The sequence below is a fragment of the Ciconia boyciana genome, chromosome 18 (genome assembly GCF_034638445.1).
Source record: "Ciconia boyciana chromosome 18, ASM3463844v1, whole genome shotgun sequence".
Classification (NCBI taxonomy): Eukaryota; Metazoa; Chordata; class Aves; order Ciconiiformes; family Ciconiidae; genus Ciconia; species Ciconia boyciana.
In genome coordinates this window covers 10,825,059-10,846,052 of record NC_132951.1, presented here as the reverse complement: position 1 = coordinate 10,846,052, position 20,994 = coordinate 10,825,059, and the positions used below count along the sequence as shown (strand labels likewise).

Genomic DNA, 20,994 nt, shown 5'->3' with positions numbered 1-20,994 from the left:
TTTAAACCCACCATATCTCTGCCAGCTCTAATTTCTGCAGGGAACATCTTCCCTGAGCTTCCCAGCCAATTCTCATTCCTTCAGTCCCCTTCTTTGACATCCTAAAAAAATGACAATGAAGAGTTGAGAAATAGCTTTTTTTCCCCCCAAATATTTACATGCCTCTCCTATTCACTTGTCTAAATATGTCTTCCCTCCAGTTGTTTTCCTTTCGTGTGTGAAATCTTAATTTTGATTATGAATTCTTTGGGTCAAAGACCATGTGGTTGTGTAAGTTCATGAACTGCGTGGTTACTGATGCGAATAACCTCAGAGGATGCAGTATAAACTCTCAGATCTTTCAGTGCCTTTCTTTTCTAGCATCGTGGAAAATGCTGGTTTTCTGCTTGCTCTCCTCGATCTATCGTCTTTCTACTCTTTTCCATTTTTCCATATTTTCCTTCTCTAACCTGAATTTGTCTCACTCCTCACACTGGTGAGGCTTTCTCCCATATTTGCTTATGGAGGGGGGAAACAAAAAAATTTTGATTTTCCTCTTAGCAGGAAAAGCAGCTCCCACACAGGGTGACCTGACCTTGTGCTGCTCAGACTCTGCTGGGGCTCAGTGTTTAAGGACAAACTCTTGCTACTGTTTAACAACAACAACAAAAAGGATCAGCGTGTGGCATTGGCTCTAGGGATTTTGCTTTTCTGACCCCTCCAGCTCTCATCACCTACCCCATGCTAGATGTGCGAGGTTACCCAGAAGATGGGTTTCTTTACGGGCTGTGCAGAGTTTTTTCTCCTTCTCTTTCAAAAGTAGCAGAGCTCTTGATGTTGGTTCATGCATCTTAGCTCTGCTGGAGAGACTCAGCCCTGGAAGCTGTCAAGGAGGCTCTTTTATGAGCACTTTAAAGCAAAAAATGAAGCTGGTGCCTGAAGAGTAGATAGGACTAATGAAGCTGTTTTATCTTTGCCATTTGTATGTATACAGGGTGGGAGTAAAGGGAATCCTACAGAGTGTAGCAAACACATGTAGGGCAAAGCAGTTAATAGGATGAAAATGAAATCAATACCCAGGACTTAATTAAGAAGCTGTTTTTATTCACGTCCCAGGAGAAAGGCCCCCCAGATCAGAGATGCCAACCACTTGCTGGATTGCAGTCTTGCACAGGCTGTGTCCTGCAGGCCACTGACAACCCAGCAGCCTTATTAAATGTTGTTTTCAGCTGTGTCCTCAGTAGGTATCAAGAGGAGAAGGCAGTGAGGGAAGAAATGAGGATGCACTCTAATGGTCCTCCAGCTTTGGGAGCTGCTGCTCAGAGTTGCACGGATATTTGGGGTTAGTCTGTGCAAACCCCAAACTGCCATACGTGTTTTTTGCAGGCTTCGTGCAGGGAGAGGGTCACCCTCTGAGCGAGGAGAGGGTTTATAGGGCTCCAAGGTGGGATGAGGAGGGAACACCAAGAGTGCATAACACTTCTCTTGGAAAGTATTGAGCTCCTTTGCTTTTATGCCACTTGCAAAGCAAAATAATCTTGATGTGTTTATTTCTCAGCAAAGTGAAAAATGCAGTTGTTCCCAAGAGCTAATCCTTTATTAAACTGTCTGAAATAGGAACAGTAAAGACCTCAGTAAAGAGAAATATTCTAAACAGTGAACTGGGCTGCTCAGTTATTGTGTGTTATTGGATGTTTTAGGACTAAAGCAAACAACCAATTTCTGATTAAAATATTGATTTTTTGTCTTGGTTGCATATAAAATGAACGGGGCACTTGGAAAGGTTGGAAAATGGATTGATGAAGACCATGCCTGGCAGCGTGAGCGTGGTGCTGGACCTGGTGCTTGCAGGCTGACTTGGCAGAGGAGACTGATCGAGCTGGGAGTAAACTGAAGAGAAGAGCAGAGCTGTATGCAGCTACCCTGCGGGCCTGTTCCTCCATCCTGGCAGGGAGGCGAGACCCCGAAGTGGGCAAAATAGTCATGCTCCTTTCAGATTTTCCTTTCCCAGATAGTGTAAATCAGTTGCAGTGAGGCTTGCTGATTTATACGTGATTTGTTTCGCTTGTAACTTCCCCCCCGTTCGTGCCCTCTGCTGCTGTTAGTATCTGAGCAGAAAGCCAGGCTTTTATTAACATGCCTCCAGGCTCTCCTTGCTTTTGAGAACCAGCTTTTCTACAAGGTGTACTGTTCCTTTGCATGTTTTTTGGACAGAAGCATCAACCTGTGTGGTTAACCTGCTCAAGTGATGTGGCCCACTCTTCCTCCCCAGAAATGGCTGGCGGTCCTGCCCCTGCTGTGGCCAGGAGGGTAGTTCAATGGGAGTCATCTGGGCTGTCGTCCCCTCCAACTCTACTGCCCACGATGGCTAGGGGGCTATTTAGAGCAGGTAGTGGTCCTGGCAGCTTTGTGAGCACAAGGATGTACCATGCCCCTTTGTTCCCACTTAGCTCAGGCCACAAAAACAAGCAATGACCGTGTCAGGGATGCCCTGAAGCCACTGCCACAACCCTGCTGCCCATACAGGAGGTACCATCAACCTTGCTCCGCTCAAATACCCAACGAGTCAATCCTGCTCCCACAGTAGCTCCTGTTGTTCTTAACTGTGTCCTTATTGCTCAAAAGTGTAAAGCACTCAGCCTACTGCACACCAGCCACTTCTGGCCATCAACTGGCTCCTGGTCCTGGTGGTCTTGGCCTTCAGCCCTCACTGGGCTGCTCTGCAGCTTCAAGCAAATGGCCCCATGGGGATGCAGGGTGGCAACAGTGCTAGGAGCTGAGCTGACCACCCAGCTCACTGGCATTAATGCACATTTCTATTCCACCCAAGTGATGATCCCTCTAATTTTCATGTTCCAGGAGACGATGTCAAACGGATACTGAATACCCCATTCACTGGCAGAGAAACGTGTCCCTCCACTGAATGCCTGTGAGCCGTAATTACTATGTTTAACTTGTAGAGATGCCACTATTTAAAACGCTGGCTGTACATTTGTATTTTGCCAAGGAATAACTTGAATAGCGAACACCATCATTTGACAGGAACGTGGGGACTCGCCCCTTCCCTGGGAGGGTGGGGGAAGAGGCCATTGCATTGCTGCGTGCGTGGAAGAAAACTGACCTGGGGAGAGGAGCAGTCCTCGTTGCATCTAAAGGTCCTGGATTAGTTAACTGAAGAAGCATTTAGAAGAAGCATTTGATCTGATGATCACACAGGCTTCTTAGATGTTAAAGAAAACATCAAACAGCTGGACATCAAAGGCAGACTGCTCAAGCTGGATGGCCTTGCCTCCACCCAGCCTGCCTTCCTCAGCTGGACGTTGAGTACCAGTTGTCCCTGATTTTTGCAGTTTTTCTCTCTCCATGAAAGGTCCAAGTCCTGCAGCAGATTGAGATGGGGTAATTTCCAAGGGGAGAGAGAATGTGGGGTTTGTAATTTTTTTGGTTCAGATCATGAAAGATTTTGTTATTTTAAGACCATAGGCAATTTCTCTGATCCCAGAAAACCAAGCGATGGCACAGGAGTGTTTTCTCTCTAGGAATAATGCAACCATGGCCTTGAATAAAATTTTTTAAAATACATGTGACCTCCCCTTGGATTCCCACAGGTTTTCTTAATGACATTAATTTGTCTTGCAAAAAACTTTAACTGCAGTCAGGGCAAAAAAGACCTGGAGCTCCACATTAGTCTAACTGGTGAGCTCCTGGGGAGGGAAGCAACCAGCAGCACTTGAGGGGCTGTTGTCACCTCTGGGCACTGTGTTGTGTGTTTGGAGATAGGACAGCACCTTCTGGACTGCCCCAGCCTGGAAATAGCAGACATGGTCCCTGTGCAAGTTGGATGGTGCCCATCACTGTCTTTGGTGTCACTGTCACCTTTGGGAACTACAGCACCATCAGCAGGCATGCCCCACCACGCTTTCAGTTGCTCTTAGAAATGAAAAACATGTTGCAGTAAGTTAAGTGCTGACTTCATCGGGAATTGGGTGCCTATTGCTGAGGTGCTTATGAGAATCCCACTGGGCTATAAACACTTTTTGAAACTTTGCCTTAAAGTAATTTTTAAAAATGGAAATGTTTTAGAGATATTTACTGTATGCTTGTTTTCCAGAAGATGGCAATAGGCTTAGGGCTTGTGAAGAGTCGCCAGATACCTTCAAGGCCCCTCTTCTGACTACTGGACTCCACTTGCTGCCAAAACTCAGACAAGAAAGTGGGCCTCCTGGTCCTAAATCTGCTTTGCTTTATTTTATTTATTATTTTAAACCCCTGTTCTTGCCAGTTCTTGCAACGTGAAACTGTTAGCTGCAGTTTCTTCCTCTAATTTGCCACTTTCTGGCATTACTGGGCTTCTTCTGCAGCACTACCCACTGAAAAGCTTGCTCAGCTTTGCTACGTTTAGGGAGTTTCTCTCGTTTATGGGTCAGCCTGTGCAGTTCAGGCACACGCAGCTGTATACAGCGAGGGTTTGAAATACGAACTCTTCAGCTATCTGACTTTCCTTGCAATAAATGTTTGGTTGTGGCATGTGCTCTGTTTGCTGATTAAAATTATTTTCTCGGTAATAGAAGCTCTCAGTGTCTCCTCTAATGTGAGGAGGAATAATTAAGTCCTCTTGGTAATGCAAATAAATAATGCCTTTGGAGAGTCCTGAGTGCATCATAAATCATCAGAGTTGCGTTCCTGAGATGCCACCTCCTTGTGTCCCGATGCTGAATGATTACGGCAGGGTTTTATCCTGTGTTGTATACAGATCACCCGCTGGCACCTAATGCCACCTGTAATGTCACTGCCTGAAGAGTCTGGTGATGCTATGGTGTCCCTGATGCCTGGTTGTGACCTGTTGTTGTTCTATGTAACCCCTTTATAACAGGAACGAAGCATCTCGGGAGTTTTGGCCGTCTCTCCTCCAAATAGCCCCATCATGGAGGGAAGCGCTGCCATCCCTCCACCTGTGCTGAGGTGGAAGCATGCAAGACCTGGCCTGACAGAATCCAGTGCCATGCTATAAACATATGTATATCTACACACACATTTATATTTATATATGTATGGTTTTTAAAATATATAGCTATGTAGATAGCGACATTTGATTTTTGTTTGTTTGTTTGTTTGTTTTGTTGTTGTTAGAGCTTTGGGAGCCCATACCGAACATCTGGGCACATACCAGGTATAAGGGAAGAGACAAGTGCCTAAGGAAGGGATTCCCGAAGGGCAACTGGGGGAAATACTGTGGAGAAAGGTGCAACTTTTCCACTAACTATCCAACAGGACATAGCTGTTGGGTTCTGAAGGGTTTCTATCATACTTATTCCTTGAGTTGTAGCCTGCATGCTCTCTCCTCGAGGCTGGTCTTCTTAGAAGACTTTCTGGGTCAGCCTTTCTGTAACAGAGGTAGTGGTGCCTCTGTTACACAGTAGCCCAGTGATGAGAGCATCAGGAGCTCCTATCAGTGTGCATCACATTGGAAAGGAAGTGCCTGATCCATGACACTTGCTGGTTGTAAGTGTGAGCATGTGGCTTGTTGACTTGCTATTGCAAAGGCTTGGATCGTTTCAGGCATGACCAGAGGTGGGTGTTTAGAGACATAGGAAAATTTTCTGGTGGAAACTTGGAGCCTTAAAGACTTGAGGTGCCCCCAAGGTTAGGGAGCAGCTGGCAGGGGGTTTGCAGCTTTGGGTGGAGATGCTCACCTCACCTCACCAGCAAGGGTCAGAGCAGGTATCCCTGAGCAAGTGGCTTCACCCATGTGCATTTCCAAGAGCTCTCTAATAAGAGCTAGACTTGTTCCTTAAAAATTTTAGAAATGTCTCATTTTGTACATGGACGAAAATCCTCCCATCATCCCTGTGAGTGACTGAATGGACCCACCATGGGGCAAAGTCGCTAGTCTCCTCTTTCAAGAGGAAGCCTCTCTTGTGTAGAGCAGGGGGAACTTGTTGCTTTGGGAGGCTTGGCTGTAAGCTTTTCTGAATGAATGCTAGCAGCTTCCCTCTGCTGAAGCAGACAGGCTTGTTTAGTCTGGCCTGTTTATGGAGTCTGGCATATGAGCATGGAAAGGAGCTGCAGGAGTGGCTCTGTGCTATGCGAGCATCCACCTGTTGTGCAGACCAGCTTCTCACATTGCCTGTCCCCAGGGAAGGAGGAGAAGGATGTCCCGGGTGGTGGTGGGGAAGCTGGACCCCTCTGCAGGGATGAGAGCCCTGGTAGGGCTCTGGCTTTCCTGAGATCAGCATCACAGGAGGAAGAGCTCATGGTGGGCAGTGGGTGCTCTGGTCCTGCCTGCTCCCAGAGCTTGTGGAATCATCAAGGAGTGGTCAAGTATCTGTATAAATATCTGAAGAAGCTGCATGTGCCTGTGCTGAGGACAGAGGGGATGTGTAGCATGGCACTGGCAGCTGCCTAAAATCCAGCACCAGCCCTGAGGCCGTGTCTTGTGCTCCCGAGGGAGCCATAAGCAGAGCTGTCTGTAGAGATGCTCCTGATGCCCAGAAGAGCTGATGTCCTCGGGCTGGGCAGGTGGTTGTAAACCTCCCCCAGCAATTTCCCTTGCAAACCATTAGTATTTCAAAAGTATTGTATAAGCCAGAAACTGCTTAATTTATAAGGCCACCCTGCTGAGTGATAGAGGGTGTGCTGGCTGATGAGCGCAGGGAGAGCCAAAGGCAGAGGTGACAAACAGGGTGATATCCGACCGCAGAGGCGTGGGAAGCCCTCTCCTGCCCGTGGGTGTGGGTCGGTGGTACCCACAGCCCCGCCTGGGATGCGGTGCGGGGTGAGAGGAGTTTCAGTTCTGTCCGTGCTGGAACAGAGGGCGCTGGAGCCCGACAAAAATCCCGAGGCTGCAGCGAGCGGCTGCCAGATCCCCCAGCTCCCGCTGCCACCTGCGCGAGGGCCGAGCGACCCCGTGGGATGGGGAACCCACGCGGTGCTGGTTTAGTGGCCGCTGTCCCACGGCTGCAGGGTGGCTTCTGCAGGATTAATCTGCTCGTTGAGATTTGTGAGTGCAATGGGCAATTTTCCCCCTCGCAAAGGCTGGCTGTCATGGGTGATATCTGTCTCAGCAGTGTGGGGCTGGGCAGGGGAAGAAGCTGAGGCTGTAGGTGAATGGTTTTCTTCTGAGGCAGCTTCCCACCTTCTTCCCAGCAGCTCGGTGCAGTCTGAGGAGCCTAGACCCTCGCTGGGGTTTCTGTCCCTTGGCCACCAGCTCAGGTGCAGCGTGTGCTCCCGTCCCTCCGTGGAAACCCTTGCTCCATCGGGTTTCCAGCCTCCCTTCCTTGGCATCCTGAATTAGCTCCAAGCACCTGGTACTTCTTGCCAAAGGGAGAAGCACCTTGAAATGCTGATGATCACTTGCTTTTGTATTTGGGATGGATGCTAGTTTGTACCTTCTTAACCCCTCTGTGCTGGCTCTATTACCTGAAGAAAGTGTCAGGTTGATGGTTGGACTAGATGATCTTAGAGGTCTTTTCCAACCTTAATGATTCTATAAAATCTTCAGCTTGCTTGTTTACCTCTTTAGTGCAGTAATCTTGGTCCAATGACTTTTTTCCCCCCTGTCCTGTGACCCTGGGGGTTCATTTTCAGGCTTTACCACATTTCTGTTTGGCTGCACACTGTCATCCATCCCTCCCCCCCCGCCATCTTTATGGGGGCTCTGACTCCTTCGCTCCCACATCTGCAGCGAGCAGAAACCTGGCCCCTGTGTGTGCCCTGGGCTGCTGCTGCTCTTGGCAAGGACATGGCACTGCCAGGGATGGGTCTTCCCAGGTGTCCCCCCACTGTCGTGGTCTGTGGGCATCGACCCTGGGGCTGCAGGTGCCGGTGACAGGGGCTCGGAGGCTGCAGGCTTGTGACAAGGAAGAATCATAGCCCTGTTTAGCTCAGCATTTCTCAAGCCAAAGGTGTAGTGGCTTTCTCCTTCCCATTTACGAGGAGCAAGTCCCCATGGGTTTTGCTTTGTCCCCCGTCTGTAGGTGTGACGGGTCTCCTGGGCAATGAGCTAATGTCCCGAGAGGTTTTGCTGGCTTGTAACCCAAATGTTCTCCCACCAGTGAGAGAGAGCAGGCCCCCTGCCCTCCCCCCCTTCATGTAATGTTTGTGCAATGGGGATAAGTGATATGCTTAAAGGATTAACTCCTCCGTTTCCTTAGCCTCTCTTCACTTTACCATGTAAGCCAACAGAGACAGTGCGATAGAGATTGCTGTATCATGTGTGTGACCACAAGAGATTAATTAAACAGTAAGCCCTAATTACTGAGGCTAAGGCTGACCGACTTACTGTGCCTTGTAAAATAGCTGAATACTTAATTTACACTAGAATGTGGACATAACTTTCACCATTAGCTGAATAAACAACGAGCACCCAAGCTAAACAGATTGGTTGCCTAATAGATGTACCATTATAAATGGAGCTATCTCCTGGTGCAGGCGTTTGGCCGCCCTCTGCCTTGCTCAGGCTGGCCAACAGATGCAAAAGAGCATTTTTTTGTACGGGGGAGCTGCTTTGCAATGCACCAACCTGCCTTAAGCCTGGGGGATTCCCTGCCTGTCAATATTATTCAGCTTTCAGGCTGCTTATCAAAGTCGTTGTCATTTGCATTTCACTGCAGGTTGGAAAAAAATGTGGAAGATATTGAAAGGTGTAAAAGAAAACAAAACCCCAACTCCCAGTGCAAGGTGGTGGAAGTAGGGCATCTAGCTCCTATTTCTGCCTTCCAATATCTTCCTTAATAACAATAATAGATTCTGAGAAGTGAAAGTTAATCTGTAGCTCCAGAGCTTTTTATTGTATTTCTCCCTTTCTGTGTGCATTAACCTTTCAGATCTTAGAAGGCTGTGGAGTGTGCATTGCTTTTTTTAATTCCTATTATTCTCGCTTGCTGCATGGTTCCTGATCTGGTCCTAGACAGAGTAACAGCACGTCCACCCATTAACTGTAGCTCATTGAGCACTTCATCAGACCTTCAGTCTATCTCTTAAATTTATGTATTAGGTGGATTGGAGGTCCCGAGTGGGTTTGAAGCTTCGCTGAGCTGAGCACTCTGCAGAGGAAAGAGCATCCCAGGATCATGGAGGTAATAACTGAAACAGGGAAAAGGTAAGCAAAGGATGTCTTGATGCCTGTCTCAAGATGGGGGAAATACAGTGATTTAAAGGCCTTAGGTGTGTCCATGTGCCCAGGATCGTCGAGAGTGCTCGTAGCAAAGCCTTGGTGGACCCCATGTCTCCTGGCTCTGGTTCAGCACTTTGCCAGCAGACAACAGTGCTCAGTGCATGTTGGCCAAAATAACTCCTGCGACTGCAGGGTTTTGGGAAGGGAGGGAAGTTACCACTGCACTGGCTTTGCTTCTGCCTGTGTATTTGATGTGTGGCTGAATGTATCTGCAATCTCATTCAGTTAAAATGAGTTAAATGCCCAACTTTTAAGACAACTCTGTCCACCTTTTCATATGCATTATCTCTTTTATTTTGTGCCATATGAACTGAAGACCCCATATAGGAAACTGATCCTTGTTTTCTGTCATCTGACCACATGTCACTAAACCCTATTCCTTTTCCTAGGTTAAAAGGACCAAAACCATCTTGAAACTGGGAAGACTTGGGATGTGCTGGTGAAAGGATTCAAAGATACTTTGAGGAACATTTCCCTGCAACAATGTTCTGCAAGAGGATGTGATGTGTAAGGCGAGTGCCACTAACGTGGTTCTAGCTTTGCCAGGGTTTCCTAGGTCTGTATTGAAGGACGAAGGTGAACTCTCATTTATTGCAACTGCAGCACTTTAGATACTGTCATTACTCCATATTGCTTCTTTGCTCCATAGTGATGCCTTCTGGGAGATAAGCTTGCACAGACAGCTGTTTCCAGCTATTCCAGAGCAAAGGCTCTTTTTTAGTACATGAAAATACTGTAGAGGTTATCTGTTCCCCCTACACGTCCTCCCTCAGACACGTTGCATACGCAAGTGCCTAATTACTGATGTTGCGTACACAAGTGCCAAATTTTTGCAGATGTTAGGTGCAGAAACACCCATGGAAGCTGCAGGTGTCCAGAAAGCAAACCATCTTCCTTAGTTTTAGAATACGAACTTTCACGGCAACAGCCATCCTACAACTGAGGAAGAAGGCGGCTTTGCAGTGTGTTACTCTCCTTGTGTAATGTTGTTCTTCAGTCCCCAAGTTCTTCAAAACCTTAGAGGACCTTGGGAATCTGGGCCCTCCTACACCTGGTCACTGGGGACCTCAACCCAAAAATTGGCAGCTGTAAACATGGAGCCATTTCCCTGTTTGTTCATTTCTCTGTATTTTCTCTCTTTATGCCTGAATAGTTTCTCTTGCCCATCACTGAGAAGATGACAAGCTCTTGGTCCTTGATCAATCTGTATTCAATAATAATGCTGAAAATAATCCAGGCAAAGTGTGATTCCTTTTGCAGTGTGATTTGACATGCACCTGACGCGCTGGGAGCTTTGCATAATATACAGCAGACGTTTGCAGGGGACAAGTACAGACACTGCTGGGTTTATGTGGAAAGGAACCTGGGAGCAGGCTGTCTTCAACTTGTATTAACCTTTGAGCAAGTGACTGGTGAAATTCCCAAACTTCTCTGACTTTCCTTTGCCAACCCATCTAGCTCCTGATCTGGACCAGTAGAGTCCTGGTGCTCTATCAGTTCTTATGATGCTTCTCGCGCTTCTCACTCTTGGATTTCAAGAGTGATGCTCATGCAGAGCTGAGCCCATACATTACTCTAGTTTGTCTAAAGTCAGATTTGAAAATGAGCTTTGACATTTACATGTTGAGAAGGATCTAGGCAGATTTTTCAGAAGAGCTTAAGCAAAGGACAGACCTGAATCTTAAGGAGGATTAGATGTCTAATCATTTTTGTACCACAGACAGATATGTACTGAAAGACAGGATAAGGCTCACCAAATCTCCCTCTCTGGTGATCAAGTCCTCAGCTGAATTGAGGTCCAAAGCAATGGAAGAGAAGGTGTGAACTTGTTGCCTTTCCCTGCTGGCTAGTCAGTCTTGGAGACCAATGATACAGAAATGACGTTAGAAATGCCAAGGAGAATAAAAATATGAAGCCTGATATAAAAATAGTTAGTACTTTTTATCCGTTATCTTATCACAGTTCCCCTGCCACGAGCACTGGGTGTGTGCAAGCAGGTTGCTTTTCCACAGAGCAAACACTGTTACGGTGTTGCTGGGGCTCAGATGTGGTGCAGTAACACTGTAAGTGGGACACTGGGCACCAAACAGAAGGTTTCTTGTCTGTCTTCAACACGTGGACAGCCTTGCTTCACTGTGTCCTGTGATTTCAGTTACCCATTGCTGTGAATTTTCTAATGTGTTGTTGTTCAGACTCTGGTCATGCTTGTTGACGTACTTTCTGAGCTGACTGCCTGGTTATTTAGATACGCGGGACACGAAGCAAAGATGCCAGCAGCCTTAATTCAGCTAACTTCTTCCACAGTCAAGGAACGGCTGCTGGGTTTCATGTCATGGTCCATCTACAAAGGAATTAAGTTCAAGAGAAACAGAACGAGTGCAACCGCTCTTGGTCTCCTGGGGTTCACTCAAGGTGAAGAGGTGATGTGGAGAAGGTGCTGAACTGGGACTCACGGTACCTGATTTCCCTCCCTGACCTGCTGTGTGGCTGTAAGCACTGTGCCTCAGTTTCCCTTTCCTCCATTTTGACTGTTTAGACTAAGTTCTTGTAAATAGTAAGCTTGATCTGATCTCCTGGGCTGGAAGAGCTGTGTGGTGCTGTGGACTTGGGATGGTGCTAGCTTGGAGGTTTGTGCACCCCTTTGTGCAGAGACGAAATTGCTGTGCCAGCCAGATACAACCCAGGGGCTTTGCCGTCAATACTCCCAGCCCAACCGATGAGCTCTCAGGGACAAGGTCTCTCTGACTTTGCATTTGTACAGCAGCTAAGGGTAACTGGCCCCCGTGGTTTAGGACACCGTTTGTATTACAGATGATACCACAATCATGACACATGCATAAGAGGAGCTGTATCTTTGTGAGGCCTCTCTTTCCCTTTGTTCACTCTTTTATTCTTTTATGCTCGATAAAAAGTAACAGAGCACCTTTCTCACTGCCCTCCCCTCGCTGTCTTTTGCATAATGCCATTCTGCATCGTCTGGCAGACTTGAGCACAATCTTTAACAATTTTCTCTACCTGCATCGCAGCAGGATTTTCCCCTAGCACAGCTGGTGCAAAGTGCGTGCATGCGAGTGAGGAGAGCAGCAATCGCTGGCCAGGAATGCCTCAGTAAGCTGCTTTTCTTGGCCTGGAGCTGTGGACCTTCCTGTGGGCTGGAAGGGGATGTGCAGTCTGTGTTGTTTATTTATTTTTTAAAAGAAATATGCTCTTGGGAGCTGCTCTGTTTGGCCATAGCCTGGGTCCATAGCTTCAAGACATATGGGATTGAAGTGGCTGCTTTGTTCCTCAGTCTTGCAAATTTGGAGAGCAAATAACAGCCTACCTGCAGTTCTCCGACCCCTCAGCTCACCTGGACACAAGGTGTGCCAGGAAGCCTTGACCTTCTCTCTGAGCCGCTCAAGGTGTAGGCCAGGACCCAGGGGAGTCAGAGCGTGGTGGGAGTCTCTTCCTCTCTTAAAGGAAGAAATCTTTTACTTTGCTGCTGCTGCTTCTGCAAATGTGTCCCTCCTAATCTGCTCAGTGGGGGATGGCAGCTGAGGGGATGCTGGGATCGTATCCCTAAATTGTAGGCATTGTCCCTTATATAGGACACCTGTGCTCATGTCTCTGGAGCACAGCAAGCTGGAAGTCCACTTCTTTGTGGTTCGTCCAGACACCCTCGCCCCCCAAGATGGATCCAGGCTGTCCCAGGAGTCCCCGTGAGCTGCTTTGCCACGGCAAATAAACAGTGCCACTGGTGCTTGCTGTGATCCAAGTGTCCCAGTCATCTGACATGCAAAGACCTGCATTATTGTACTGGTTCCTCTGCCCTGTCTCAGCAAGGCAGGCTTTGCCTTTCCAGATGGAAGTGCTGCTCCATTAAGCCCAGTCACCTGCCTCAGGCTTGGTGCTTGGGATGGAGCTGAAAGTCCAGGGAAATGCTTGGTTGCCTGGCAAAGCTGCTCGGAGAGGAGGAAAGCTCCCTGCTGAAGCCAAGACAGCCAGTGCTGGAGAGTAGTGTGATTTGCTCACCTCTGTCTTTGGGGCTTATGAGGAGGAGTTACTCATGACCAAATCCATTTTTAGAATTTGCCATGAAATGCTCTTTGCCCTCCTGTAGTGGTAGATTATAGATGTCTGACCTGCTTCAGTGCTCTAAATTTTTTGCCTTCTCTTAACTCCCCTGCTTTTTTCATAATCTTAAAAAGCCCAAATAAATCCTGATGCTTCCCCTCTCAAAGCTAAATAATCCTTGTAATTGCAACCTCTTTCTCGTCTTTAAGGCTTTCAGTGCTTAAGATCTGTGTGATCTTCCCTATGGTGTGTGGGGGAAAAAAAAAAAAAGCTCTGAGCATGCAGATTGAGAAAAGGGCAAACTGTGGTTTAATAGAACATCCCCACAACATGCTCTCATCGTTTTCTTGCCGTCACAAACACCCCCACCACCCCGTCTGCTGACTTTACTGCAGTGCCGTGGTGGGGAGTTCATTCCTGGGAGAGGCAGGGTGGTTTGGTGGCTCTGGGAGGAGAGAATGGGATGTGGGGGTCAGAGTTTTACCTGATTCTGAACACCACCTGCAAAAGGCAGCACTTTTTTTTGACTTTTCAGAGCTGTCATGTCGTTCATCCATCCCCCCATCTTGTAAGCATGGGAGGATGCAGACATGAAGATTTGTGGAAACCAATGTATTTCTTTCTTCCAGATGCTGATATCCATCAGGAGAGGTGGGGGTTATTGAAAATGGCATTTCCCCTTCTAGTGGCTACTAATAAAAAGAGTCAGATTTTTCCACTGAAAAACATAAGACCACAGAATATATTAGATTTAGTGACCAGAAGCAAAGAAGTGAAAAATTTAGACAACTAAATAAATCAACCAGGGGAAACTTGATTTTCAGATGAAAAGATAAATTCATTATAGAAAAAATGCAGTGAGGATTAAAATGAAAATGTTTTTAGGGGAAACTTTAAAGAGAAAAGAGCATTCTCCTGCCCTGTTCAGCCCGTGAGCTGTGAGCTCCCTGCACCCTCCTTCTCCCTCCATAAGATACGGAAACTTTCCCTGATGACCCAGTTGTGTGGGTCAGCTCGGCAGTGCTCGGGGGTGAAGACTCATAGGAGGAAACACTCTTATTTTAACCTCTGCCCAGGGTCTGTTTGAGTGTAACAGGGATCCTGAGCCAGTGGGAGCTGGAGCAATCTGGTGGCAGCCAAAGCGCGAGGCCTCATTTCCCAAAGACTTCAGCTTCCTTCTCCAGGCAAAGTTTTTCCCAAAGACTCCAGCATTCAGTTTAATCTGCAAATTATCCATAACTAGGGGTGGGGGAAAGTCCTCTTTTATCGCATTCCCAGCACTTGCATGGGAAGGCAACCTACAGACTGCAGCTTCTTCTTGCTGACCTGGTCCCCAGGGCTTGCAGAAACCAGGTGGCTGTGGCCATGTCAGGGTGGCTGGTGGCTGTTGCTGTGTCTGACCCTCAAGGCAGCAGGATGTGATGCAAGTTCTTCCCTTGCTGCTTCCCTCTATGGCTACTTGACTTAGTGCTGACCTTACTTGGCTTAGTGCTGACCTTGGTAGCCAGTGCCGCCTTCAAGGGTATCTTCTGGCTGTGCTGCAGTGTGAGAAAGCCCTTCAGATACCAAAGCCCTGGGCAAGAAGCTGTTTTTTTCCGGAGAGTCACCCTTTGGATATTGCCAGCCCTTATTTGTGCCATTTCTGGACGTTGCCAGCCCTCTTGCTGTCTCCTGAAGCCAGCAGATGTTATTGCTACAGACTTGCCTAGTTGCTGGGTTGGTTTTGAACTGAGACAGCTTGGATGACTAAGGCAAAAAACCACACTAGCAGCAGAGTCCAGGGTTTTCTTACTGTGGGGGAAGTGAAAATGTTCCCCTGTTGACAGCCCTGACTTCTCTGGAGGGTCTCTTCTAAAAGTTAATAGTTTGTACCCCAGATTTAGCATAAACACAAAAGCATATCCTCACCAGCTACTGCAGTGACTGTTGACGTGAGGCGCTCCAGGAACAAGGAGGAGTTAGCTTTCTGACTTGTGGTGGATGGGAGCAACAGAGGGTATTGGAATAAACAGGATTAAAGGATTTCATCCATAAATATGGGATTAAAGGTATCCAGTGCTCTGCAGGAGTCATTCAAACCAAGGAGAAACAAAGTTGTTCAGAAGGGCGCAGCTCTCTCTTTCAAACCAGTCTTTCAAACCAGCACACACAGCCCTGCACCTCCTCGTCCGTGTGTGCTGCTCTGGGACTTGCGTCCCCCCCTTCCACCCGCATCTGTCCCTGCCACGGCGGTGCCCACGGGCCCCATGGTCCCAGGGGCTGGGTCTGAAATGAGCACCCCCCTTGCCCCGCACCCCCCCTCCCCTCCTTGCTCCCCATTTCACACTGCGCCCCCCACTGTCGTCCCCCCCCCCCTTCCCGGGGCTCCCGATGGCACAGCCAGGGGTGACGGGAGCTCCGATGCCCAGCGCTGCCCGCGCCCCCGGGGCCCCCCCGCCGCGGCTGGGGGCACCCATGGGCGCACCAGCTGGGCAACGCACATCTGGGCAGCGCACATCTGGGCAGCGGCGCGCAGGCGCGGGAGCCGCCTCGCCTGTTCCCCCCCATGTCCCCGTCCCCCCCTCAGCCGGCGGCACCCCCCGGCCGGGGCTTTGCGCGCCCGCGGAGCCCGGCGGGGGGAGGCTCGGTCCCTCCTTCCCCGCGGCCCCGGGGAGTGGCCGCGGCTCCGCCGTATTTATCGGGCTGGGCGGCGGCGGCCGGGCCGGGCCGGGCCGGGCGGGCTCCATCCTTCCCTCCCTCCCTCTCTCCATCCCTGCCCGCCTCCCGGTGCCGGTGACTGGAGCGGGCGGAGCCGCGGCGGCCGATTGGCTCCGGGCATCACATGCGGCGGGGCCGGGCCGGAGCCGGAGCCGGGGCCGGGCTGGGCTGGGCACGGCGGAGAGCTCCAGCGGCGGGCACGGCAGCAGCGCAGCCCCTTCCCAGCCCAGCGCCCCGCCGGCCACCGCGGAAGGGACCGCGCCCGCCCCGGCCGCCCCCCGCCCCGGCCATGAGGGCGGGCCGGAGAGACAGCACCTGTGCGGGGAGGTGAGCGGAGCCCCGGCGCCTTCCTCCTACCCCCGGGCAGCCACAGCGGCGGGGAAGAGGAGGGGGTGGAGGCAGGGAAAGGGAGAGAGATATATATTTTTTAAAAATATATCTATATATTTTGCTGCGATCAATCCCGCTCCCGCAACTGAAGCCCCCGGAGGGAGAAGTGCTGCGCGCTGTGATGCGTCTTCCTCTCGCCTCGGCTGCCAGTTTGGATTGTAGCGCCCGGCTCCGTGCACTGAGAGAATGGCTCGGTTTGGGGATGATCTGCCAACCCGCTATGGAGGTGGAGGGCCGGCCGGGGCTGGAAGAGGGAGCAGCCGGCAAGGTGGCCCCCAGGCCGGCCAAAGGATGTATAAGCAGTCGATGGCTCAGAGGGCCAGGACTATGGCTCTCTACAACCCCATCCCTGTCAAACAGAACTGCTTCACAGTCAACAGATCCCTCTTCATCTTCAGTGAAGATAATGTTATACGGAAATACGCCAAGAGAATAACAGAATGGCCATATCCTTTCAGGGAGGGTGTGTGGGGAAGGTGGGGAGGGGGAGAGGGAGACTGGGGGAAAAGAGACCCCCCGGTCGGCTAAGGATGAGTGTCTGGTGCTAATGTAGACGTGCATGTGTGATCCAGTGTGGGTAATGGGGGTGTGTGACTTGGATCCGTGTGTCCGACATAATGTATGGCCGGGAAGCTGGTTATCATAGCAAATTGCTTCTGTGAGAACGGCAGAGTGTGCTTTTGACTATGCCGGGGTGTGTGTGAGTGTGTGTGTGTGTAAGACGTACGTGCATTTTGGTGTGTGTTTAGGTGTGAGATATACCGTTGATTTACATTTCCTACCATTTAAGCCAAATCCAAAGGGTTCTTTGAGATTCATGCTAATGAATCCTGATTCTTATTTTCATCTCAGAGCCTTTCAACTCTTCTTTCTCACTCTGAATAGAAGAAGGATCGTGGGATAAAAATGGTGACACCTTAGCATTAAAGCTGCATTGATAGTAGGGACACTGATAGCCAGGGTACCTTGCGAATCCCATTAATACAATCATTACAGCTATGTTTTTAGTACATCACCTCCTGAATCCATTCGAATCAACATGAATCTTGTCACTTTGATTAGGTACATAGCCTAAGCTTAGGCAGTATTAAAAAAAAAAGAAAAATAAAACCGAAAAGCTTTGTGGCAGAGGGAGGTAGTAAGTGGAAGGATCATCTGCTGTATTGTGAAAGGGCAGATGCTTTCTGTCTCAGTACCAGCTCCCAGGCCAAGTGAGCTGCAGAGATCTTCCTCAGAAGGGGGCTTTGCTGGTAATGATGCACACAGTGGGGTTGTAAGCCATGAGAAAAGGGAAGCAGACTATTTGAGGTTACCAGGGAGTAGATATAGTGTGTATGTGTGTGCGCGCGTGTGTGTACAGGAGTGCATTACACTGGTGATCTCAAGGGAGCTGGTTGTTTTCTTTTCATTTGATATCACATGCCTATTAATCCTCAGCTAACAGCAGCAAGGCCTCCTGCCAGCTTCCTAGCAACACTTTCAATTGCCACAGAGGCCAGCTCCCCTTCAAGCTTGCCCAGTTTTTCACTTCCTGAAGGGCTAACAGGAAAAAAACATACCAGTAGAGTGAATGCACTTCCCTTCCCCCTGAACACACACACGTATCGATCTTTCTGCCCGTATTATAAAATCACAGGGATTGCTGTACTTCCTCATCCATTTCTCCTTCCCTGCATTCAAGTCGGAATAAACAAGCTCCAAAGCTCCGGCGGCAGTCAGAGCATCGCATTTCCCGCAAGGCTAGATGCAGTCTAGCCCTCTCCTGTCTCTTGGGCGGCTCGTCTGCACCTTCATCGTGTGGGGAGGTGTGGGGAGGGGACCCACAGCGCTGCGGCGTCAGCGGGTTCAGCAGAGCCACCCGCCTTTCCCCCACGCCGGAGCTGCGGGGTGAGGCGCGGGCGAGGTGCGGGCGAGGTGCGGGCGAGGTGCGGGAGAGGCCCCGGCGCGGAGCCGGCGGTGCCGCCCGGGCGGGCGGGGCAGGACGCTGTCCGCGGTGCTGAGCGGAGCTGTCCGCGGTGCTGAGCGGAGCTGCCCGCGGTGCTGAGCGGAGCTGTCCGCGGTGCTGAGCGGAGCTGTCCGCGGTGCTGAGCGGAGCTGTCGCCTGCCCTGGGGCCCCGATGCCGCCCGCGGCGCGGCTCCGCCCTGGGAGAGCAGGGGCTCGGCACGGCTCAGGGCTAGAGGCGACGGCGAAAGGCAAGGGGGCACCTAGAGTCGGGTTTGCCTTCTTTCCCGTGAGATCTCTTCCCTCGTACATCCCGATAGGGCGCTGACGATTTTATGCTCGCCAGGAGCGGGCATTGCAATCTAGCAGTAATTCGTGTTTTGCGTACACACTCTAAATCAAACTTCTCTAGCCCATCACTTATTTACACTATGCGCTAAATGACAGGGAATTTCTGAAGAACAATTCAGCAGATGGCATTCAGCTGTATAATCTATTTGGGGGCAGTTTAGCTTATAAATCTAATTTAAAAATAATAATTATTCATAGTTTTTTGTTTCCTTTGAACCTTTTGCTTTCTTGCTCCCAAATTCCTTGAGCAGCTCAGATTCTGTGTAAGTCACCAACTCTCTCAAAGAAGAGAGCCAATTTCCTACTTTCTTCCAAAGGCACCCCAGAAAGAACTGAGGAAGTCAAGGAGACTAAATGTCTTCAAAAAAGATGAGAGATCTTAGAATGCTCAACTAATGTAGCTGTTTAGGTAGAAATGGGATTTGGATGAGGTTCTCCTTGTGTTGTCTAGTGTCTTCTTTAACTTCTGGTCCCCACTCCCTTTGAATACATGATTTTAGCTACAATCATAGCCAATTGTATTGTGCTGGCTCTGGAACAACATTTGCCGGATGGAGACAAGACACCTATGTCAGAGAGATTGGTGAGTTGTATTCATTTATTTACATTTTTTGTTTCTGGTCTAATACAAAAAGCAGTCAGCCACTCAGTGCAGGTGCTTGTGAAGATCCACATGTAAACAAAGGGGCATTGATCTGACAATCAGAAAAAATAAGTCAGTGACAACAAGTATAACTCTAACCTCCTGATCCCATCTTCACAAGAATGCTTCATCACTCTAGCCAGCCCTGGCCAATTGCAGGAGAAGAGATGGACCTTACAATATGATCAGAAGAGCAGAAAACTTAGGTTGTCTATAAACCAAGACAGGAAGGGACTGCCAAATGCTCAGAATTATCTGTAGAATCAAATGAACTTCTGTGATATTTTCCCAGGAAGTGGTAGAACAGAGTAACCTTTTAGGTTTGTATGTCTTTCAACTGTCTTCCTGCTACAGCATATATCAAGGACCCTACAAAGCAAACTTTGGGTTTAGATGATTACACTTTCCTTCCAAAAAAACAAACCAACTTACAGAGGAAAATAATTTACCCGCAGGCTTTATGGTAATGAGCCCAATTACCTTATTTCAAAAGAAAATATAAGAATAGCTTCAAAATCATTCTTCCATTTATCATCGCTGTAGGAAAAATGGGTAATATTTGGTTTGATTTTTCTCCTGCTGTTAATGATCTGGAACATCTTTCATGCCTAAATGCATTAATCCTGGTGCATGTTCAAAGGATGAATAAATATGGATCCGTGTGTGTTTTACATGTAGATATTAAGTTATGCAAACAAAGATAATATTAGGCTTGCTGCCAAAAGCTAGAGCCTCTGAACGCTGGTTGCTACAGTTTCCAAGGTTGGTCCAAACCAGTGGGCAACTCTCACAATCTCATTCTTCAGAAACAGGAAAAAGCGTGTAAGTGTTAGATCTAGAAAGAGCTTCAGGGTCAGCTAGTTGATACTGCCTGTTTGGAAATGTATCCGCTGATGCTGGCTGCCCACTTACATTGTGTTTTCTTAGTCTCTTTCTGTTTGAATTATTTCTACTTAAGAAGAGATGAGGAAAAAAATTAAGAACATGCATGTATGTTGATCTTTCTGTCATTAAACATGTCTTTGTATGATTTGGGATCGGCTAAGCAAGGCAAGCCTGGATTTGTGAGCAAAGCACAGGTTGAGACCCAGGGTAATGACCGAGCTGGGGAAATGCCTTCCGTAGTTATGAACATATTGACTATTGAAGGGGAAAAGTAGTTTTGTGGATGTATTGGCTTAGTAACCATTTGGTGATATGTTATTTTAAGAAGCAGTAGGTATGGTTAGTACATTGTTTCTATGTTCCTCTATATCCCTAGATTTGTAAGGGGATCCTAGAGGCTTTTCATTGGTCCTTTTCCCCAGTGTATTAATTCCTTTTTATAGCACCCACTACTGCACACACACCTTCACCTCCTGCCCAAATCATTCCAAAGGGGGGCACTGGCATTACCACCGAACAGTGTAAGATAACTGAATGAGTTAAATGCACAGTCTCCACCTTGTTGGCTCTGCTTTGGTGATGAAGGAAGAATTAACCCCTGATTTTTGTCCCAAACACCGTTGTGCAGCATTGTCTTTGATGCGGATATTCTGAAGCCATTTTGACTAGAGCACATTTGTAACTCTGAAGTATAAAGGGGTTTATCATAGAATAACACTGAGAATCTTTACAAGTCATAAGATATTTTCTGTTTTCAACATATGCTTGAAAAATTAAGCATTGTGAATAAGAAAAGCTGTCTTCTGGTTTTCAAAGTGAAACCTCCTTAGAATGCTCCTGCTGCTTCCACAAACTGTAAGTTGTTTCACTGAAAACGTT

At 48.6% G+C, this 20,994-nt stretch overlaps 1 protein-coding gene across 1 annotated transcript in view; it reads left to right on the top strand.

Annotated features, from left to right (window-relative positions):
* The first annotated feature begins 16,480 nt into the window (after positions 1 to 16,480).
* CACNA1B (calcium voltage-gated channel subunit alpha1 B) overlaps positions 16,481 to 20,994 on the top strand; it is a 298,173-nt gene continuing 293,659 nt past the window's right edge. The window contains exons 1-2 of the mRNA XM_072882927.1: positions 16,481 to 16,740; positions 19,065 to 19,170. Coding sequence (XP_072739028.1) covers positions 16,481 to 16,740; positions 19,065 to 19,170 — 366 coding nt within the window. The remainder of the gene's footprint in view (positions 16,741 to 19,064; positions 19,171 to 20,994) is intronic.